Source organism: Capsicum annuum, chromosome 6, assembly GCF_002878395.1.
Source record: "Capsicum annuum cultivar UCD-10X-F1 chromosome 6, UCD10Xv1.1, whole genome shotgun sequence".
Classification (NCBI taxonomy): domain Eukaryota; kingdom Viridiplantae; phylum Streptophyta; class Magnoliopsida; order Solanales; family Solanaceae; genus Capsicum; species Capsicum annuum.
In genome coordinates, this window is record NC_061116.1 from 5,441,678 (window position 1) to 5,466,155 (window position 24,478).

General features: G+C 36.7%; 1 protein-coding gene and 1 long non-coding RNA gene across 25 annotated transcripts; one reads left to right on the plus strand and one right to left on the minus strand.

Annotated features, from left to right (window-relative positions):
• Positions 1-1,975: 1,975 nt before the first annotated feature.
• On the minus strand, positions 1,976-13,470 carry LOC107873597 (putative late blight resistance protein homolog R1A-3). 23 transcript variants are annotated; one of them, XR_007056372.1, is made up of 9 exons: positions 12,727-12,904; positions 11,741-11,834; positions 9,079-11,614; positions 7,279-7,549; positions 6,694-6,932; positions 4,312-4,381; positions 3,987-4,211; positions 2,954-3,349; positions 2,833-2,873 (listed from the first exon to the last, which is right to left on the minus strand). XR_007056372.1 is itself a non-coding variant. In XM_016720501.2 (4 exons), the coding sequence occupies exons 2-3, from the start codon at positions 11,798-11,800 to the stop codon at positions 7,796-7,798; spliced, it is 3,879 nt and encodes a 1,292-aa protein (XP_016575987.2). In that variant the 5' UTR covers positions 11,801-11,834; positions 12,727-12,902; the 3' UTR covers positions 7,406-7,549; positions 7,774-7,795. The 23 variants fall into 23 exon arrangements, 1 of the variants encoding a protein (XP_016575987.2); XR_007056369.1 differs by having other exon boundaries at positions 4,286-4,381; XR_007056371.1 differs by lacking the exon at positions 4,312-4,381 and adding an exon at positions 6,436-6,500.
• Positions 13,471-19,888: 6,418 nt separating this feature from the next.
• LOC107873599 lies at positions 19,889-23,790 on the plus strand. Of its 2 annotated transcripts, none has more exons than XR_007056378.1 (3): positions 19,889-20,098; positions 22,329-22,412; positions 22,664-23,790. It is a non-coding gene; the product is annotated as an uncharacterized LOC107873599 (long non-coding RNA). The 2 variants fall into 2 exon arrangements; XR_007056377.1 differs by having other exon boundaries at positions 19,896-20,098; positions 22,357-22,412; positions 22,664-23,763.
• The last annotated feature ends 688 nt before the right edge of the window (positions 23,791-24,478 follow it).

Genomic DNA, 24,478 nt, shown 5'->3' on the forward strand with positions numbered 1-24,478 from the left:
TACAACTTATATTCCAAACTTAAAAGGAATTTTTAAGTATTCTTCCTAATTAAAAGTTGTGGTCCTTCATGTATGTGGTACTCTCTTCATCCTAAATTATGTGATGATGTTTGGATTTCGAGAGTCAAAACAAATTATTTTTTAATCACAATTTATTCATTTGTCATTTTAAATTATTAATTATTCTAACCTATATTATTTTAAGTGAAGTATTCAAGTGTGTAAATTTCATGTTCGAAGACTAAATGATTATATATATGTTTAAATCTAGGGTCAAAATTAAAAGTAATATTAAAGTAGGTTAAGGTGATAGGTTGGGTGTGAGTGAATTCTTTTTAATGGATCAAAACTAAAAAAAAATAAAAATTTAAAAAATGACGTGGACCTCTAATAAGAGGCCACGTGGCAAAGTAGTTTTTTAGAAAATCATGGTTAAAAAGTAATGGCATGGATGGACCGATTTTATAACGGCGATGGCATGAATGATCCCAACTTTTAACGGATGGCATAAATAAGTCAATTCTATAGTTCAGTGGCATATTTGAGCGTTTTTCCTTGACAATATATATGTGACCTGTAAACTGTGGTGGTGTCTGAGTCAACTTTTCCGCACTTTAATTAAGTAAACGGAATACTTGCAACCTCCCACCAACATCACATATCATGTAATTAGATGCGGTGTAATAATGTCCATCAAGACTAGAACACATGGAGAAGGAATGTTTTACAATTCCAAGATTATTATAAATTCAACTCAATGACGTTCCTTTGAATTATTTTTAATACCCAACATCATTAAACAACTGTTAATTCTGCCATTATTGGTAGTCTAAAATGCCGATAATCTATTATTCTTTTACTAACCTACTTCGCCAGTACTTTATTGTTATTTAGTTAGCCAATTAGAAGCACAGTTGGTAGGGCAGCCATTTATTATAAAAGTAAAGTAATATGGAACATATTTTAACATTGCCAATTTAAATAACAAATAAAATGAACAGAGAGAGTGCTTCACACAATTGACCATATATAGTTGTGTGAGTGTGAGATTACAACAACGAGAAATCCTTCAAAAGAAAGGATATGATTTATGTATTTATTCCGTGTCGCAAAAAACATAAGTGACAACTATTCTAAGACAAAGCCAGTACAAAGGAAAATGTATTCGTATAAAATAAGTAAAATGTATTTATTAGAAGTAACAATTATGACATATATAAGAAGTCATTGTACTCTTAAGACTTTTATACTCCCTCAAATATAGTGAATTTCCGAGGGTCTATCGTAAATGACCCCTCTACCTTGTAGGGTAAGGTATGTTGTTGTAGCAATTGTTAGGAATGATGGAGATAACGATCGATCAATTGTGAAAGTAATTGGCTAAACAAGTGTTTGAAATGCAAGAATCAAACAACTAGACTCCAGTTACAACATATTAAATCACATTTCTGAACTAGAGGAATCTATCCCATTTTTATATTATAACCAAAATGGGTTGGTGGTGGTGGGGTAATACCTACCTCCAATTCTGTTTTTTTTTACGGGTTGGTTGTGAATTGATTGATAGGACGTCAATTCATATATTTCAAAAACTCTTTTTTATTCCTTGAGGCTCCCACTCTTTTTGCTTCTTTGGTGTCTTGAACTTACAATCTTTGGGTTTAAAGTAATCGTACTTATCATCCGAACAACTCCCTCTTGTCTATATTTCAAAAACTCAAATCTTGTTTTTGGTGTTTTTTTAAAATAATTTTAAAACCAGTTTTGAATTTCTTTTTTGATTCGGTAGATATAGGTCTGTTAACAAAAAAAACAAATGGTATATGCACTATTTATTAACCGATAAAGGTATATATGCACCATTGTTTAAACCAGGAATATGTCTGCTCTAAATTATAAAATTGAAGGCTCTATTTGCCCCCTTTTCCCTTTAAAAAACAAATCAAAAAGTCTAATTTTGTTTTAATCCAAACAATTGTCAACCAACTAGTTACTTTTATTAATCCTGGTGAGGGGACAAACCATTCACTAACAATCTTATAAAAACACCAACTAGAATAAAATTACATATGCTACAATCATCAAAAAGTTTTACTGACATAAGAGAAAATCAAATATATTACAATAATCATAGGGTCTACAACATATTTTTAACAAATCATGTTGGCTTCAAAGTAACTTGATGATCTTGCTCTTTTGCCTTTGCACATTAGTTAAATATACATGATCATTATCACAGCCTGCTGGATTTTGTGGAAGTTGTAACCTTCCTATTCCTCTTAGATGATTTAGGAACATGCCCGAGCGATATATCCCTCGGGGCCGGGGCTAGTGCATCAACTTCACGGTACAATAACAGTTGGCACAGGAATAGCAGCCTGCGCAGCGATATTGGTGAATTTATCAAATTGAGCTCGACTTCTTGTGCATCAACTTGTTGCTCAACATGCACCACACCACTCGGTAGATATAGAGGCAGGAGGATTTGAGTTTTCTGCATTACAAAAATTACTCTTGCATTGATTCTATAGATGTTTTCAACATAAAGACACCAATATGATTAGTCCGCATTATGAACAAAAGTTTAAGATGATAATTTATTGATCAAAATAACTGAGCATGATACTTATTGACAAACCAGAGGCAACACTTGCAAAACACCATAGATAACAAACTTGGAAACAACACAATAAAGGCCAGATAGAATTTCTCAAAACACTAACCATATGCATCAGGCTTCCACTACACTCTACATAGAGATGTGCTTGCCACCTTAGAGTTGGAACCATAATCGGGTGACGCTCAAACTTCACCTCGTTAAGTTATTTTTTAACGTTTGTCTAACAAAGCTCATCTATGGACTCAAAGGCTGCCTGCCGAAAAGAAGCCACGGTTAGAAGATATTAAAATGAGAAGGAATTACTAGGATGCTTAAAGTTGATATTCTTAGTACATTTTTCTTGCTCCAATTCATATCCAGCATTGATGTATTAATAGGCACATGAAGCCAAATGCTGCATAGCAGCACCTATTTGAACTTGCAGAGAAGTTAAATATCAACCCAACCTTGACTTTGACACTAATGGATCTTGTGGAAGTTGTACTCTTCTTGGAAACTTGCCTCACAGTAAGGTCTCTTGGAGAAATATCAAATCTCTTAAGACGCATACACCCACACATCCTGCTTTTACTATTATATCGGGAGTTACTCCACCAGTATTGCTTGATGTAAAACGGATAGTGGGCTCCTCTTGGATGATTTAGGCAGATGTTCGGATGATATCCACGCGGCTCTAGCCACACTTGAACAATTTCGAACAACAGATTCTTCATCCCTGTCCGAACCGCCCTGCATTTAATTTTTAATGAGCTTCTTGTCTATTGATGACAGTTATTAGACTTTTAGTAGCTTTTCCAAGAGTAGCAGACTGTGCAGCTATATTCGTTTGTACTTTGGAGATTAAGACTCTTTACATGATTTGTTCACATTATGAAACTGAAGATAAATTTAGCCAAGGAAATATGAGATATAAACAAAATTTTGAGACGATTGTTATTGATCAAAGTTAGTAAGTAATACATAGTATGTGACACCTCCATTTTCCTCTTCTTGACTAGTTTCCTGTAATTAAGATCTGCATTGTCGTGACAGAGTTCACAAACAAAAACTGACCATGTGATATATGTGCAGGGGCTGGGCTAGAGCATCAGCTGCAAGTTCGGGTGAGCCCGATAGCTTCTGCTTAGACCCTATGGTTTTATCAGAAAATTCACTCTATAAATATTTTACTGCAAACCCCATAATTAAGATGAAATATGAATTCAGTGGAAAGTTGAGAATCCATAAACTTTAAAGTCTGGTGTTGCCTTTATGTATCTGTGCTGCTCTAGCCACATTTGAATAATTATGAGCAATAGATTCTAGGTGATAACGGTAAAAGAAGAGTAGCAGCTAGATTATTTACACAAGTATCGCTAGATGCAACCTTAACTACAGCAGCATTTTCAGGCGAATTCATCCACCTGCACTTCTTTTTCTTTCATCACGTGTGCGTCAACTAGCTGCTCAGCACTGGCAGCCACCATGGTAGATATAGATGCTGGAGGATTTGAAGTTGTCTGCATTACAGGTGAAGTTGCACCTGGTGACTGTTCAAGCTTCACCTCATTAGTTATTTTTTCGAGTTTGTCAATGGACTTAAAGGTGCCACCTGCAGAAAAGAAACCACGGTTAGAAGATGTTAGTGATGAAAATGAGAGTATCCAAAATTGGAAAAGAATAAACCTTCAGAAAGGTGATATGCTTAGCACCTCATTACTCTAGACTCTTTCAATTCCCATCAATCAAGGTATTAATAGGCCAAATGTTGTACAGCAACACCTATTTAAACATTTTGATAATTAAACACCAAATGCTTATCGATGGTTGATTCCACCAGCCTGCATGACAATTATAAGTCCTTGCAGGCAGAGATCCCACTTACTATTGCATTCGAATTTCCCAATGACTTCAGTACTTGAAACAACAACAACAAACCCAGTCTATTCCCACATAGTGGGGTCTGGGGGGTAAGACGTACGCAGTCCATACCACTACTTCAGGAGAAGTAGAAAGGTTGTTTTCGATAGACCCCTGGCTCAAAACAAGGAATAATAAACAAATACTTAATAAAGCATGGAACAAGATATCAAGACATAAATACGCCACCCACGAGGAATAGTAAACACATTTGTAATAACTCATGCAACAAAGTGTCCTAGCAAGAATAATACATTTACCAAGTAATGTCCTACCCCAACGACTCAAACTGGCACTAGCCTTCTATCCTAATCCGCGTCCTCTAGATCTTACTATCTAGGGTCATGTCCTCAGTGAGCTGTAACTGCTCCATGTCCCGCCTGATCACCTCTCTCCAATATTTCTTCGGCCTATCCCTACCCCGCCTGAAACCATCCAAAGCAAGCTTCTCACACCTACGAATCGGGGCATTCGTGCCCCTCCTCATCACATGCCCGAACCATCTCAATCGAACTTCCCGCATCTTGTCCTCCACCGAAGCCACTCCAAGCTTTTCCTGAATAGTCTCATTTCGAACTCTATCACCCCTATTAAGCCCACAAATCCAACGCAACATCCGCATTTCCGCCACCTTCAATTTTTGAATGTGAGAGTTCTTGACTGGCCAACATTCCGCTCCATACAACATGGCCGGACGGACTGTCATCCTGTAGAATTTGCCTTTAAGCTTGGGCGGCACCTTCCTATCACACAACACCCCCGAGGCGAGCTTCCACTTCATTCATCCCGCCCCAATACGGTGGGAGACATCCTCGTCAATCTCACCATTCCCCGAATCATGGACCCCAGATACTTGAAACTATCCCTCTTACACACCGTCTGGGAATCCAACCTCACTACCACCTCGTCTTCCTACCTCACATCATTAAACTTGCATTCCAAATATTCTGTCTTGCTCTTGCTCAACCTGAACCCTTTAGATTCAAGGGTCTGTCTTCACACCTCTAATTTATCATTCACCTCCCCCCACCACGCGTCTCATCAATCAAAACTACATCATCTGCAAAAAGCATACACCAAGGCACCTCTCCTTGAATACGCCGCGTCAACACATCCATCACCAAAGCAAACAAAAAGGCGCTAAGAGTGGAACCTGGTGCAACCCCGTCAAGACAGGGAAATGCTCTGAGTCTCCTCTCGCCGTCCTCATCTGAGTCTTAGCTCCATTATACATGTCCTTGATTGCTCTAATATACGCCATCGGTACTCCACTCACCTTCAAGCATCTTCAAAGCACCTCCCTAGGGACTTTGTCGTAAGTCTTCTCCAAGTCGATAAACACCATATGCAGATCTCTCTTCCTTTCCCTATACTGTTCCACCAGTCTCCGCACCAGGTGAATTGCCTCCGTCGTCGAGCGCCCGAGCATAAATCCAAACTAACTTTCCGAGATAGACACTATCCTCCTCAACCTCAACTCGACCACTCTCCCAAATCTTCATAGTGTGGCTCAATAACTTAATACCTCTATAGTTATTGCAACTCTGAATGTCACTCTTATTCTTATAAAGAGGGATCATAGTACTCCATCAACAAGCCTCGGGCATTTTCGCCGACTTGAAAATGCCGTTAAATAATACAGTCAACCACCTTAAGCCAGCCTTACTAAAGAACTTCCAAAAATCCACAGGTATCTCATCAGGTCCCGTCGCCTACCCCAACGCATCCTGCGATAAAACGTCCACAATAACTAAAATCACAACTTCAGTACTAGAAAGATTTACAAAAACTAGAGAAAACTTGAGATATAGGGTAACTTTCATATAGTAGAGAGGTTGCCGACCTTCTGTTTCACTTCTTACCTTCCCAATAGCAGAGAGTCGGCAACTCCATGTATGTATCAAAGAGAGACTTACAGTTGAAGTCGCCGGCGTTCGGTGGCAGCAAGCTCGCAGTGCAAGGCATAGCAGTGGCCCATCAGCTTGCGAGGCATAAAATGTGCATAAAATTTTGTGTCACACTCTATGGTGATAGTTAGAAATAATGATGCGAATTAATAACTGGAACAAAATAAAAGCAAGAAAGAAGATGGAGTAGGTTCATGTGATATTATTTAAAATAAGAAACGACCCTTTTAAATCTTGTTGCTGCAAGCAAATAAATATCAAGCCCACCTTGAGTTGCACGTGGTCATTGTGGAAGTTGCACTCTTCTTGGCTGCTTGCCTCACCGAAAGGTCTAGTGGAGCAGCCACTACACAAAATGGTATTGGAAATTACTATTGCTCAACGTAAAACAAATAGTGGATTCCTCTAGGATTATTTCGGAAGATGCCAGACTGATATATCCTCGCTGATCTAGCCACAGTTGAATAATTCTGAGCAACAGGTTCTTCAGCCCTGTCCGAACCTTCCTGCATTAGATTTTTAATGAGATTCCTGTCTGTTGCTTCGCAGCTATCAGAGAAAGAGAAGCAGCTAATTATTTCCTCCTGTAGAGCTAACTGCAACAGCAACAAAAATAGCTTTTTCCTTTGTTAAGTTGCAAAGTAAATCCACATTGTTAAATTTGTACTTCAGAAGCACTAAAGAATTGACCATGTAGAACATTTCTCTCGCTATCTATATAGTCAACATCAAGACTCGTCCACATTATGATACTGCAGGTAAATTTAGCAAAGGAAATAGGAGATAGAAACAAAAGATTAAGATGATGATTTATTGATGAAAGTTACTAAGCAATAGCATAGTAAGTGATACCTCCATTTTTACTCTATACGTCGCACTTCCGTTTTCCCCTACTTGATTGGTTTCCTGTATCTTGATTGGTTCCGCCTCCGTTTTCATGATTACTACTGGATTTGCTCTTGCTGTGTTGGCTGGCATTTTCCATTCAGTTATCTGACAGATTTGGAAATGACCGATGAGTTGTTTGTTTCCTCCTTCACTCGGTCTCCTTCATTCTCTTTTCCTCTTTCCATGATTGTTCCAAAGTAACTCATCCTTCCCTTCTTTTCAATGTTCTCAGGATCTGGTGTATAAAATGTGCGAAAAACTTTATCAGGTGGAACAAGTAAGAATACAAGAAAATGAAGAAAGAAACATAAAAAGTCATATAAATATTGATCAATGTCATCCCACAATGGTGTTTACAAAACGTTATCCCACTACATTAATTTACACACACATGCCCTGCTGATTTTCCTAATTACCTTAAGCTTTCATCAATCACAGTGCAAAAGAACAGAGAAGAACCTGTTCTGGTGGTGCTTAACAGCTACTTGAATAACGGGATATTATGCCAGCCCAGGACCTGAAGCTCGTCCCCTCCCATATCTTCAACATATTGTTTAATCTTCTTAGCAGAATCTTCAACATGAGGGCTCTCTACAAGTTTGATGATTTTCAACGAACAAATATCACCGAAACTAGGTGGAATCTCCTTAAGCATATGACATTTCCGCAGTACTAATTTCTCAATCACAGGAAAGGATTCCTCTCCAACTTCCCACTTAGCAAGAGTCACTTCAGTCAAGTTCAAATATTTGAGATTCTCAAAGGTGTCTTCCTCCCTCATGTTCCATTCCTCCCCATGGATGATTGTTCTCCTAAGGAACAACTCTTCAAGATTGGGCAGTTTCGCTATTGTTGATAGTGAATCGGATGCCAGAGGAAAGTCATACAACAACAATGTTTTCAAATTGGAAGGGAAGTGAAAATCCCACGACCGATTTGTCGCTACAGAGGCCCCACTGTCATTGGAATTTGAACTTTTAAAATCTACTGTGAGGTGTTCTAGTTCAGTTAGGAAATCAAATTTCGGGGACCAATATCGCTCTGTTGAGTAATCCCATGATTCCTTGAGAACAAATGAAAGCTCTTGAAGATTGGGGAACCTTTTGAAAATATCCTCTGTTTCTTTTGAATAGGAAAGCACGAGTTTCCCTAATTCTCTCAAGTTCTCTAACTGTGAGTCCTCAGTTATCAGTATTGATTCAACAGTATCCAAGTCAAAGAAAGAACAATCATCAATGGACAGCACTCGCAACTTTACAAGATCCCAAATACTAGGTAATAGTACCAAGGTTGATCCTTTGTTTTTAACCCATAGGGTTTCTAGATTCCAAAGGTTTGAGAAAGATAAAGGCAGAGCTTTAACTTCTGTCCCAATGCTTAAGAACCTCAAATGATTCAACATGCCTATTTCATTCAGCAAAGACTCTTTCACCATCATAAAAGATGGCTTCAGGTACAACACTCTAAGAAGCCTCAAGTCTCTTAGGTGACATGCATCAGAAAGACGATCTTCCATCTCGTCTCCAGTTATCACCAAAGAATAGAGGTGTTTACCATACTGCCTTTTCATTTTTGAATCGAGCAGGACGAAATTGTTATATTCAAAGTGCTCCTTATCATAATAAATGGTCACTATATGCGGCATCAAATCTGAAGAAGAAGATAGATCACTTGAACTTACCTTCTCAAACAACCTTTCCTCTTTTGCTTTTATCAAACAAAAGTCATGCACAAGATCATGTAGTTGGCAAGTCGGGTAATTACCTATCTCATTGAAAGCAATTACCAAGCTACTGGAAATTAAATTATCCAAATAAATTTCCATCACTTCTTCCAAACTCTTCAGCTCTGTCTGTTCAACAAGCCCTTCAGCACACCAAAACATTTTCAACCAATCTCTATCCACTGCATTGTCCTTCGGATACCTCGCAAGGTAGAGAAAGCATGGCTTTAGTTGAAGAGGTAAATGGTCATAACTTAATTTCATAACTTTCATCACATAAACTTCACTATTCAAAATAAAGGAATTCAAATTATTTCGAATTTCAAGCCATACAGACTTTGTCTTTTCCCTACCTGCAATGACTCCAGCAATCAGATCAACAACCAAAGGAAGTCCCTTACAATTTTGGGCGATTTCTTTTCCAACATCCAATAGTTCATCAGGGCAACTCTTGTTTCCAAATGCCCTTTTCTCTAATAACTCCCAACTTTCTTCTGGCCTTAGCAAACGAAGGTTAAGAGGATCAGTGTTGCGCTTTCCATACAAACCCACTTCCATATCTCGAGATGTCAAAATTATTCTGCTTCCATTCTCAACTAGAGGAAAAGGTCTTGTTAACTTATCCCATGCATCAGTATCCCACAAGTCATCTAAGACAATAAGATACCTCTTTCCAAGCAGATGTCTCCTTAGCTCATCAGCAACATCAATATTCTCACTCAATTTTGAATCAGGGCCGGTAACTTGATTATAAACTTTCTCCAACAAATTTATTTTGTCGTATTCTTGGCCAACTGTGCACCATGCACGAATGTCGAAACGTCTAGAAACGGACTCATCATTGTATACTTTGTATGCCAAAGTAGTTTTGCCCGAACCCGGCATACCAGTGATTGAGATGACATCTAGATCTTTTAGTCCACTGGTGAGATTACTAATTAACCAGTTTGTCTCCTCCTCAAAACCTACAATTATTTTACCAACTGTCAGTGACTTGCTTTTAACAATCTTCTTAGTAGAGTTTACTACAGTGAGGCTCCTGTTCTTGGGAATCTTCTCAGATATATTGGAGACTTCTTCTTGGATAAGCTTGATCTTTTTTATCGTAATGGGAAGTGAGAAAATAAGATGTAAGAGACCATTATCTCGAACAATAATTGAATCGATGACATCTTTAGCCTCATAAGCCACATCTAAAATATGTGCCCAGAGATCTTTATACAATCCTTGCTCAAAATTCACGAAGAACGATCTTATCAATTCAAAGGCTTTTTTCACCATTCTAATGTCATCCTTTATCAAAGCAATTGAATAAGAATTGGAATCTAGCAGACCATTTAAGTGGATGAGTAGAAGATGCATGAACAGCGGTCCATCATTCATGGGGAAGCAACATTGATATGAGTCCGGGGCTTTCAGATAATCATTTTTGAGATCTTCCTTGAAGAGTTCAATATTTTCCAGCAAATCTTGAGTTGCACAAATTGTTTGGTCGATTCTCTCTTCATTCCTTGATTTCTCTATTAAGTCGTGAACAAGAGTTGATACCTCCCTGACAAGTGCTCCAACACGTGCCAAAAGATCAAACAATTTGTCATGATGAATAAAGTCCTTGGGCACATCAGTAACTATAATCAATAGGAACTCTATAATGACATGAACGTTTCGAGCCCCTGAAGTGCTTGCGGTAATAACAGTTACCATGTGCTCTTGTAGATGAATCAGATATTCTCTCAGAACATCCGGAGAGGTTTCAAGGAGTTGCTTAATAAAGCGTCCAACTTCTACTAATGGTGAAGCTTTCAAATTTGTATAACATATGTGCATCACCTCCAGTTCAATTGGAATAATCTTCATGAGTAGATGTGCTAGCTTGAAGAGTCGAAAATCTCCATCAATCTGATCATCCTCAGATAGTTCAGAGAGTTCAGAGTCTCCATCAGTCTGATCATCCTCATCTAGCTCGGAGAGTTGAGAGTCTCCATCAGTCTGATCCTCCCAAAGGAAGTGTCCTACACTCTCGGCCATCAGTTGAAACAGAGGTAAGACATTCTCAATAATCTCATGCTTAATGCAACCATTCACTATCAACCCATGGAAATCTCCTATGTTGGCACAAACGTTCTGAAGAATCCCATATTCAGTCACTAACGGAAAAATCTTTTCAGCATGATACTTGGATAGATGATGGAGATTCAAGAGAAGGAAGTTCAATCGCTCCTCCGTCATGGTGCCATCTGATTTAGAACGATGATGTGAGCTGATACAGTCATCCATATTATCAGCAAGGCTAGGAAGGACATGATGCATGTTATATTTACACCTGACAGTGTTGTCCACATCATCCAAAATTGTCTGAAGCAGATTCTCAACCTCTTGTCTTTTGTCAGTCATTATATCTTCAAACTGATCCAAATCGGAATAAGAAAGCTGGACATACGTACAAATAAATGTCAGCAATAATTTCAGCTTTTCAATAAGATCCACATCAACAGCTTTTCGATCCTCTTCGTTCTTTAACCTCTCCATGAAATCCAGAACATTGACAACGTCCTCACGAAGAGCAGAAAACGACGCCTGCAAAAAGACCAAATGTTACATTCCTATCAAATTTTCAAAGCCACAGAACTTAACATAGCTACAGAAGAGGGATTTCTTCAAAATAGAATGTTGAACTGAAGCTATATATTGATCATGACATACCGATGAGTTGTTTGCTTCCTCTTCCTTTCTCACTAGTTCATTTTCTTTTACTCTTTCCATGATTGTGATCAAGTTCTCTGGCACAAAAGAGTACCTACATAAAAAAGGAACAAAGTTAATCACAAAGTTGATCAAGGTCAAAACATCAAATACATATAGAGAAACTATTTTTTCCGAATAGTAATTCTAGAGCAATTAGTCTCTAACACCAGAATTGTTAGTGTTAATCACACATAAAATGTTTTCACATTAAATTTTCAGAAAAGAAATTTGTAAGATTAAGGAAAATGCAAGTCCCATATATTCAAGAAAGACAGAACCTATCACACCAAATATGTTTCCTTTTTTATGGGGAACTGCTCCTTACTCGGAGTTTGACGTTTAATTAAGTTTCTACATGCTTAAATAGTCAATAATATTTTTCAGAAATAGTATTTTTGATCAACGGTGAAGAAAGTAAGCTATGGAATTCAGAAAGATTTTTCTGTGAGAGTATCTGAAGTAATTGGAAAATGAACTTGGAAGGCTAGAAACAGAAAGAAGAATCAAATAGAGATCAACATCTAATCCCAATTCATTGACTTTTCAAGTCTTTTTAATAACCATTATAATCTTAGTCTTCTTAATCAATTGTGAAAACATGTACGTCTACCTAATATTCATATTATAAGTTGACTTAGACTTGTGGAGATTCTTAGCTTGTGCATATAGATGATGTTGTTCTACAGTCATATACATCATACCTAACATGTTCAGATAATTTCAAGCCTACCCCAAACGTAAGGGATCATTTTTATCATTTTCTTGACAAATTCTCCGGAATTGATGTAAAAAAGAAAGCAGTATAAAATTAATTTCATAGCAGAAAACATATGTTTTTGCACATATAAATAAGTCAATTATTTTCCGTCGACTCGAATGAGTGAAATTACAGATGTCAGTACCGTAATTAAACATTATGTTTTCAGTTATTATTAGAGACTAACCTTTTTAGTTGATGAAAAATCTTAAATGGCCGCTCTTTGTTTTTGTGAATGACTATATTAAATTGATAAGATTTGTGTAGAGAGAGAAGGGTTAGGCAGAAAAAAATATGTTTGGAGTAGTGAACAAATGCAGCATTGATTGTAAGAGTATAATTTGCAGCAAAGTGTTAATTTTTATAAAATTTGTGTGGAGGAGAAGACTTATAGAAAAGAGGGTGGGCCTATAATATGTTTGAACTAGTCAAACATGGACTTGTACACTTTGTTATTTAAGTTATACATACTGATAATGTTAGTTTCGATATGATCAGGAGGTCACGGATTTAAGCCTTGAAAATAGCCTCCAGCAAAAATGCAAGCTAAGATTGTGTACAATACATTCTTATGTTAGGGCCCTTCTCCAACCCTATGCACACCGGGAGTTTTAGTGCACCGGACGGTCCTTTTTTTATATTGATAATGTAAGTTTTAAATTCAATTTAGTTTTGAAGATTAGTCAAATTGAGTCTTGTGAAGTGAAAAATGACAAGTAAATTGTGAGAGTACAAAATAAATAACAGTAGAGAGTGTTGCTTAATTAGTAAAAGGCATAATATATAAATATGTTCTTTAACTTGGCTTCAGCTCAATTCTATGACCTTCAACTTTTGACATGTATAACTAGACAGTTAAACTTGTATAAAGTTGAACAAATAAACACATGTGTCTTATGTGGCGTCTTATATGACTAATTCTTGTCCTAAGTACATGATGTCCTAAATGTATTATGTCACATAAGACATATGTGTCTGCTTGTTTAACTTTATATAAGTTTAAGTTCCTACTTGTGCACACCCAAAGTTGGAGGATATAAATATAAATTGAAGCCAAGTTAACTGGCACATTAATGTATTATGCCTTAGTAAAAATTATAAAATAGACATGGAAAAATTTACATTCACCTAAACGGGTATTAGTTTAGATTCTTACCATCTTTCCTCTAGGTGTGAATTTGTTTTTGTTTTTGTGCATCACTATACTAACTTGATAACATTTGTGTGGAGGAGAAGATACACACAAAAGGAGGAGGGGTAAAATTAGGACACCAAATTATTGAGGTTAGTTAGAATATGTTGATCGGTGGTAACGATTCTCATATTTGTATATACTTTACATATATATATATATATATATATTGCTCGAACTCTTTAAAAATGTTGTTATACTAACGACGGATCCTTTAAAAAATACATTTCTTTTAGAGGATCCAACATGCACCCTTCGACATTATTGAAAAGTCCGGACAACATAATTTTTAAGAAGATATGTAAAGTGTGATTGGGTGGTGTTGCTCTTTTTGACTCTCGTTACCCTATGGACAAAATTGCAAGCACAACATGATCTTTTTACTTGCATGACTTAGATGTTTCGTATTTCTTAAAAAAGTGATTCAATTAATGAAATTTGGTATGAGATCGATGATTTTGATATGATTGATATTTCAATCTTTCTTCTTATAACGTATTGATTTGACCCCATAAGCGAAACCAAACATGTTGCCGCTAGAAGCAGAACCCCGTATTTCTTCTAGAGAATCTCAATCCTAATAATTTCAGAGCAACTAGAAAAAGATTCTTTAATCAAAAAGAATTCGATGTAGGATACTTATCCAGAAGTTTTCGCAACTCAGTCATAGATGATGGAATCATCAAAGATTTGACCTTAAGTTTTGATCCACGAGCAACACTTTTGACCATAAAGCTAAGGTTTGCGCATGAGGCAAGCGAAGTCAAAAGTCTAAGACTACTCGATTATTAGGTATATCAAAAGTAGCTTGAGTTGCACAAGTCATGAGCAATGAGTATAAAAGAAACCTCTAACTTAGATAAATAAACATGATTGTTGTACGTGAATTATTTCATATAGGATGTGTGTGTCTACTTGTTTAATTTTATACACGTTTAAGTGTCTATTTATGTACACCCAATATTGGAGGTCATAAATGTGATCTGAGGTCAAGTTAAAAAACATGTTATGTAGTATGCCTATTTTAGATATTTTTTAACATTGACAAGAATTGAAACAACACGCGTATATTTTGGGTTTGTAAGCAACAAAAGAATGTGTAAGAATGGAGAAGAATATGTTCTGGTGCTGTCATGACTATCAAGTGTGTCAGTTTTCTAGCTAAATTATCACCAAATGCTATCATAGTACCACATACTCATTGTTACATAACATTCACAAATAGTTCATTTGAGACATTTTTTAATATTGGCTAGAATCGAAACAACCCGCGTATATTTTTTGTTTGTAAATAGCAAAAGAAGGTGTAAGAATGGAGATGAACCTGTTCTGGTGTTGTCATGACTATCAAGTTTACCAGTTTCCTAGCTAAATTATCACCAAATATTTATCGCAACACTATGAATTGTTCACTTTTCTATCATCAAGTCAAAAAAAAAAAAAGAGTAGCAAATGATAGTTGAGGTGTGTTTCGATAAATATTTTGATAATAGTTAGTGTTAGGAACTACCATACTTAATAGTTTAGATAAACAAATTCGAAAAAGATAGGATATTTTAGACGTGGCGTAATTTATGTGCATACCTCCGGTCCACTTGGGGTAATTTTCATGAGTAGATGAGCTAGCTTGCAGAGTATCAAGTCTTTTCAATATCATACTTCTTTATATACATAATATAATTTTTCTATGTAAAGTAATCAATTGTCTATCTTTCATTAATAGGTGACATTTTTTATTTTAAAAAATAGGTCAAATTGTCTGGGACCCACCACTATATCTGGGAAAAAAATGATCGGTGGTTCTTCGACAGCCTGTGGAACGGATGTGGGTGGTCCGGCAAGGCCACCTAGTCCATTTAGGTGGTCAAACGGATGAAACGACGCAAACAAATTATTTTTGACCGTTTTCGGTGGGTGTTAGCCCATGGTTTGGTGATTGGTCTTGGGGTCCGGCGCAGGATCTGAACAAAAATCAATTGGTGACTCTCCGACGGTCAGTGGAGCGGATGTAGGTGGTCCGGCAAGGCCGTCTGGACTATTTGGGTAGTCAAATTGGTGAAACGGTGCGAACGAACCATTTTTAGCTGTTTTCGATGAGTGGCAGCCCACAGTTCGGTGGATGGGCCCAGGGCGGGATCTGGACGACAAGGTTACGAATTAGACACTTTTAAAATTAAGGATAAAATTATTTTATGTTGAGTACATAAAAAAATATATTTACCACGTTTTTTGGACACATCACTTAATTTTACACGGATACATCACATTCTTCACTGATGTATCCATGCTTTTAGATAAAATCAAGGATCTATGTAATTATGTAGAAAGGATTGTGATTTTAAGCAGTTATGATACGTTAAGTGGTCGTATTAAGTAGGGATTTCTATTTGCACACATTATCTCATTAATAATTATGTAAAATCTGTACATGCCAACTATTTTGAGACGGGGAAAATAGTTTCATTAGAATACGATTGTTACATTCTTCATTAGCTCTAAGCCTTTAATATATTCAACTATGTTTTTATTTATTTCACCATCAATTTGATCACCTTTTTTCAATTCAAATTAGGGTTAGGTATGTTTAATTTACAATAATATATTTTTTATTAACTTTTACTATGATTTTTGTAAGAAAATAAATGTCTCAAAATTCAATCGGTTTTGACCTTTTGTACTCAAAATTCATATGGGAAAAAGGATAATTATTAGTGAACTTAATAATTGTCCTTTCAGATTGCATTGTTTTGTTCACGATTGTAATTGATTCTTATAAATGTGGTATTCAGTAATTACCCTACAATAAGTATGGTATTTCAAAATTAGCGCTATATATTATAAGTGGTTTGAAATCTTGAAGACGTAATAGATGACATTTAAAAAAAATATTAATAGGAAAAATAATTTTCTTTAGCTAATAATAACAAATTTAGATGACGAGAGGGTTGCGAACTAGATAATTTCTAAAATGAAGGATAAAATTATTCTATATCAATTACATCAAAAATAAATTGACGCTTTTCTCTACATGAAATAAGGGATAAAATCATTTATTTTTCTAATTTCCTTAAAAAATTATTCGTTAACAAACCAGGAGTATAATCGAGTATCTAATTTATAATAGTTCACTAGTATTTTGGATTAAAAATCGAATTGTGGATATTTTTATTCTATTTTTAATAGTTTAACGTCATACTTGCCCCTATTCGATTTAATTTTTAACATTAGTTTTTATTTCACTATAAGTTTTTAATCAAAATTATTCATTACTTAAAATATAACCTTAACCTTAAGCATCTTTGGTCCCATAACTTTTCTAAAATGAAACACATTTGCTCCACTAACAAATGAATTTTAAAATTATTGCGACTACTAAAAAACACGATAAATACTGTTGAAAAAAATCAATTGACTTTCGACACCATTTAAAAGTTGATCAACTTTTGCTTGTACTTTTAGTAATACAACAACAACAAACCCAGTATATTCCCACATAGTGGGGTCTGGGGGTAAGATGTCCATACCACTACCTCCGAAAAAGTAGAAAGGTTGTTATTGATAGACCTCCGGCTCAAGACACGAAATAATACACAAATCCTTAATAAAGCATAGAACAAGATGACAGTACATACCTACGCCACCCACAAGGAATAATAATCAAAGAGCAGTAAACAAACTCGTAATAAAGCATGCAACAAGATGTCATAACAAGAATAATACCCTACCAAGTAATGCCCTACCCCCAGCAACCCAAAATGACACTAGCCTTCTATCATAATCCGCGTCCTCCAGATCTTCTTATCTAGGGTCATGTCCTCTGTGAGTTATAACTGCTCCATGTCCCGCTTGATAACCTCTCTCCAGTATTTCTTCGGCCTACCCCTACCTTGTCTGAAACCATCCAAAGCAAGCTTCTCGCACCTACGAACTGGGCATTCGTGCCCCTCCTCTTCACATGTCCGAATCATCTCAAACGGACTTCTCGCATTTTGTCCTCCACCGAAGCCACTCCAACCTTTTCCCGAATAGTCTCATTTCGAACTCTGTCACCCCTAGTAAGCCCACACATCCAATGCAACATCCGCATTTCCGCCACCTTCAATTTTTGAATGTGAGAGTTCTTGATTGGCCAACATTTCGCTCCATACAACATGGCCGGACGGACTGTCATCCTGTAGAATTTGCCTTTAAGCTTGGGCGGTACCTTCCTATCACACAACACCCCCGATGCGAGCTTCCACTTCATCCATCCCGCCCCAATACGGTGGGAGACATCCTCGCCAATCTCATCATTCCCCTGAATCATGGACCCCAGATACTTGAAACTATCCCAATTACATACCGTCTGGGAATCCAACTTTACTATCACCTCGTCTTCCTGCCTCAAGTCATTAAACTTGCATTCGAAATATTCTGTCTTTTTCCTGCTCAACCTGAACCCTTTAGACTCAAGGGTCTGTCTCCACACCTCTAATTTATCATTCACACACCCCCGCATCTCGTCAATCAAATACGTCGTGTCAACACATCCATCACCAAAGCAAACAAGAACGGGCTAAGAGTAGATCCCTGGTGCAACCCTGTCACGACAAGGAAATGCTCCGAGTCTCCTCCCGCCGTCCTCACCTGAGTCTTGGCTCCATCATACATGTCCTTAATTACTCTGATATACGCCACAAGGACCTTGCTCACCTCCAAGCATCTCCAAAGAACCTCCCTAGGAACTTTGTCGTACGCCTTCTCTAAGTCGATAAATACCATGTGCAGATCCTTCTTCCTTTCCCTATACTGCTCCACTAGTTTCCGCACCAGTTGAATCGCCTCCGTCGTCGAGCTCCCGGGCGTAAATTCAAACTGGTTCTCCGAGATAGACACTGTCCTTCTCAATCTCAACTCGACCATTTTTAGTAATCATTATAAGATTTTTAAGCCCATTCTGTTACTTGGATCAAAACCGCTCTACTTTTGCAAATTTAAGAAAGGAAAAATAGTCTGAAATATACCTAAACTTTGGCAGAATTTATTGTAACATGCCTTAATTTTGCGGGGGTCCTGTGACCCTCTCGAGTATTTATTATCGTATTTTTGTATCATATATTTGTCTAGCTGCACCATGTTGGGTTCGAAATCGAGAGGGCGTCATGCGGAAGCTATTAGTTGCAAACTATGAGACGATAAATAAGATGACAACGAAAAACAATACTAAAAACATAATTTTATTATATGATTTAGCCAATTGGTCTACATATAAAACCTAATATTAAAAAAACATAAAACTAATAAGAGAGAAAATCTCCCCTTAAACGAAAATCTTAAAAAACTATATTGTGGATGCTATTGTGTTATGGTATGAGAAGGGGTCTTCTATTTATAGATGTCCAAAACCTTTCCTCCAAGAAAGAGGTTAATCTGGAAAAGAATTATATTTTTTTTTCTTTCCGAAAAAGTAAAAGTAATTATGATAACTTTTATTTTCCTTTTAAGAAAAAATAAAACTTAAATATAATAAAAAAAATCAGGACAAAAATCCTAACACATCACTCCAGTCCTTATGCGCCAGTGCGTGTGTATTCATATGGTGATCCAACAAGGCAAATATTTGCCACAAAAATACGGTAATAAATAATCGGGGAGGTCATAGGATTCCTGTGAAATTGAGACATGTTACAATAAATTTCTCTAAAGTTTATATATTTCCAATCTTTTTCCCTTTTAAGAAACTAAATATACCAAAAGATTATATTTAAAGGGTCAAAATGGACATTACATTAGACCATAAATAAGGGACTTTGGATTAAAAAGGACAAACAAGTTGTCCAATTAAGTTAGAGTATTCTAAGTTTTTAAAATTAGGTGGGAGAGATAATTTTTTTTTGAGTTTTTTTTAAAGTTTTTCTGTTCCATCAACTTTTCCCAGTTGTTGAACAACTTTAGTAATTGTTTGACAACTTTGCAAAGTTGTTCAACAACTATCAAAGTTGTTCAACAACTGTGCAAAGTTGTTCAACAACTAGGAGCAGTTATTCGACAACAGCCAGAAGTTGTTCAACAGCTGTGCGAAGTTATTTATACACTTACATTTTTTTAACTTAACAAATTTACGGGGCCCACTTATCCCCTTTTCTCAATTGAAAACGCGGGGTTTCTTCTGCCTCATTTTTCTCATAAATAAGTAAACAATTTTGCTTTATAAAAAACATCTTATTATTTCAATTGAGATTTTGTATAAGTAGAATCTTGATTAAAAATAAAAAAAATCCTCCATAGTTTAGATTCCTTGGAGTTTGTCTAAAGTACTAGGTATATGGGGTTCCTCCATTTGCAACTCCAAAAAAACAAGAATCACATATTACTATCTACTTTATAGGTAACCTACTGTAAGTTTTTGCTCCATTTTTTCTGTGTTTCTTGTTTATTCTTTGTTTGTTTTGCTGAAAGAAGTGGGGTTGTGCTAATTTGGGTGAATTTACTGACCACATCATTCTTTTTGGGAATTTAAGGGGCATTACTGCAAGTTTTGGTTCAAGATTTGATTTTGTTGTTGTGTATTTCTGTTTGTTTCTTTGTTATTTTGATGAGTTATGGAATGGGGTTGTGCTCCCTTAGTGACTTGAACTCACATCCTTCGGTTTGGAAGTGAGGGGTGCTTGCCATCTGAGCAACTTTGTTATTCTTTTTTGGTTCAAGATTCGATTTTTTGCTGTGTATTACTGTTTATTCTTTGTTATTGTATTGAAATATGAAATGGGGTTGTGCTAGTTTGTTATTATGTTCTTTTTTAGCTCCTCCCTAGCTTCCTTCGTGACTCGAACTCATGACCTTTGGTTTGAAAGTGAGGGGTGCTTGCGGTCCGAGCAACTTTGTTATTCTGTTTTGGTTCAAGATTCGATTTTTTGCTGTGTATTACTGTTTATTCTTTGTTATTGTATTGAAATATGAAATGGGGTTGTGCTAGTTTGTTATTATGTTCTTTTTTAGCTCCTCCCTAGCTTCCTTCGTGACTCGAACTCATGACCTTTGGTTTGAAAGTGAGGGGTGCTTGCGGTCCGAGCAACTTTGTTATTCTGTTTTGGTTCAAGATTCGATTTTTTGCTGTGTATTTCTGTTTTTTCTTTGTTATTTTGATGAATTATGGAATGGAGTTGTGTTAGTTTGTTATTAATTTCTTTTTTAACCCCTCCCTAGCTCCCCTACTGTCTCAAACTCAGGACCTTCGGGTTGGAAGTGAGGGGTGCTTGTCATCCGGGCAACTCCGTCTTATATACTAGTTTGTTATTCTGTTTTGGTTCAAGATTCGATTTTTTGCGATGTATTTCTGTTTATTCCTTGTTATTTTGCTGAAATATGAAATGGGGTTGTGCTAATTTGTTATTCTGTTTTGGTTCAAGATTCGATTATTTGCTGTGTACATCTGTTTGTTCTTTGTTATTGTACTGAAATATGAAATGGGGTTGTGCTAGTTTGTTATTTGTTTTCTTTTTTAACCCCTCCCTAGCTGATCAAGTTTGGTGAATTAAATGCCATAATATTATTCTTTTTGGGAATCTAATATCTATGAATTAAATAGATCCAAATAGATACATTGGATTATAGAGTTGGCTCTAATTAGATTGGGGTTAAGACATAGGTGGTTGATTGATTCTTTTTCAAGAAAAAGGAAAGTAGTGTTTAGAAGGGAAGTGAAGGCATCGTTGAAGGAGAGAAATGGAGGATAGGTCTGAGTTGGTAGGAGATACAGGACTCAGATTAACTGCAAGTGCGTTTGCTATTCCATCCTAAAAACTCTCTCTTTTTGTAACCCGTTTGATGAACTTGCTAGAATTTAATTAGAGTGTCCAAGCTAAGATGTTATATGAAGAGCGTATCCAACCAATTACGGCTAGCAGCTCTGCATTTTCTTTGGATATGGATTTTGCATGATTTTGCTTCAATTTTTATTACTTCCTGAAACCTGTTGACTTTCTGGGGCAAATGTGGGATCAGGAAACGAGCAATAAGTCTGGGTTACCATGCCGACTTGCATCTGTTGTTTTTTGTTGATGGAAAGAAATGCTAGGTGCTTGGAAAGGAAAGCTTTCTCTGTACTAAGGTTTACAAATGTCTTTAGCTTATGGCTTTTTGGTGCACTTACTGGATGTAAAGGATGAAAACAGCATGTTCGATTTCATCAATTCACTACAGGAATAGATTTCTGTATAGATTGGGTGCCCCTCTTTTTGTTTTTGCATGGGGGATATTCTGCTTTGTGCCTACAGAGCACCTTCTGAGCGCTTTGCTGTTTATCTTAATATACTTAATTGCCGGTTCCGAAAAAGAAGATTCGATTAGGTTCTTTCTGTTGTGTATCCCTTTTCCCCCCTTACTTTTGGTGTTCTCTAGGTAACAAGATTTATGTTCTGTAATTTAAAAAAAGGAATTTCATGAAGAATTTGTTTGAAATTTTTCCACACCTATTCTTGTTGACCTTACAATACCAGGCCCGACCACCAAATTCTTCTTCTTCTTTTTTTTTTTTTTACTTTTTGTATCTGTATACAGATTATTTAAACTTTGACTATATGTCATTCAGATTACTTTTTGTATCTGTATTTAATCAGTTATCCGTGTTCTCTTGTTGCGGGTCAGTTCCGAAGTTGGATGTCTGATTGTGCTTGACAGAGATATAAAGTTGAAGTTAAGAGGTACAACTGACATCGACATTGATGAACTATGCCTGTATTTGGTTATTTTCTTCCTTAGTGTCTATGTTGCTCGGACTCTTCAAAAATATCAGCAAGTGCGTGTCGGATTCTCTAAAAGGAGTGTACTTTTGGAGAATCCGACACGGTGCGGCATCGAAAGTGAAGAGTCCGTGCAACTTAGCTTAGTGTTAAAAGCCAAAATAAGTCCATGCCATGTTTCATGTTCACTAATGCTTTCCCTTTTGTTCCAGCGCTATTTTGTTTCAGTGCTAATGGGAGCCAAGCGCACAAGATTACATGGTGAAAGTGACGACTGGAAAAAGTTTCCAATTCCACCTGGTTTAGAATCGCCAATGTCCTTCACATTTGTCGCTGTTGGGAATGAGTCTGAGCAAGATCCTAGTTAGGCTGCTTCTACTTCAACAATTATTAGCATAGGAAAGCTTAAGAGTTCTGTTAGGTGTAGGCCTTGGATACTTGATGATCATGTTGATCACATGGAAGAAGATTCTGGATGTGAAGCTGATAAGGTTAGTAAGATTTTCATAATTTTTTCTAATAAAAATTTTCTTCAAGATATTTATCGCCAAGTGCGATAGCAAGGGCAGGACAGGATGGTATGTTTAGACCCAGGAGGAAAACACAAATCTTGCTATAGATATCTGGATTATAGAGGAGGAATAGAACCTATATGGAGAAATATGTTTGTAAGTCAAGAGGGGGTTTGTATAAACCTGAATTGCTGTTGTATGCGTTAGAAAGAAGGGGAGGTCTCTAATCTTATGGTTCTTCGTTATCGCAATGCAGCTGAGCTGGAGTCGGTTGTTCCACATTCAATGTATCATGGGCACTACCCTTGAAAATCGCAGATGCCTTTGCAACATGGAAGTTCAGCACAAGGAAAGAATGGAAGAAAGTCTGGGAAATAGCGTCATTATACTTTTTTTTGGATGACGGAGAGAAAAGAGATCAGGAGGAAGTCTAAAGGGGTGGATAGATATTTTGGGAGCTATACAACTGAGCATTTATACCTATTAACCCTGCATCATCTTCTTGCACATTTATGAACTTTATTTTGGATTTATCAATAGAAAGGTTGTATCAGTTGATAAGTCTGCGTTCTCTCTTTGCCGCTCACTGTACAGGGGAAGGGCTTAATGTTGAATTCTTTTGTTCCTTGTCAATAAGAAACTAGTATATGTAATAGTAGTTAATATGGAAGTGTATATATGGAACTAGCCTTAAATCTGAATCGTAGTGTCTAGAGATGTTGAGCCCTTGTCGCCCATACTATTTAGTAACATTCCGCAAAAGCTTGTATTATTAAGTAAGCTCTTCTCTGATTATGAAATGAGAGGTACTAACTAGTCCTAAATCCTAATATACGTGCTTGTTTTGTAATCCTAATTAGAAAATGTACTTTGTGCCTAACTCTACCCGATTCCTATCAACATGGTGCATCTCTTAGTAGAGGGGCGTGAAAAGTGGAGACTTTGACCGCAAGGATCAATTGATAGACATTTTTCTTGAGGAAGAGAATCCAGGATGAACGCTTTTTTCATTCGCAACTCGCTGACTGGATGCGTACTCGCGTGATCAATATAGAAAAGCAAGTTAATTAGATAGAGAATTGTCCAAGAGACCATATACAAATACAATATCCCATTCCATCAACCTAGTTAGATCCTTTGCTCTATACTTGAACTGGATTGGTCTCGCAAATAAAACTATAACCTTTATGCAACAGGAAGAGAATACACATGGTCTCAACAAGGAGGAGAGTGCGCGGTATGAGTAAATTGCGAACCTTAGAAGATGCCAAGAGCTGCAGCAATCTGCAGCAGTTTAAGCATTAGCTCAGAAACTGTCTCACCTGAGCAGGAAAGCGAGATTCGCTAGGGTTCTTTTTGACACATAACTCAGTATAGTGAACCTACTGTAATTCTAGACGGGGTTTAAGACTCTAAATAAGGGAAACATGTGCACGACTAGACAATGTGATGAGATATTAATGTTTAACATAATGGCGGAAGTGAATTTTATACTCCAGGAAATCTAATTATATC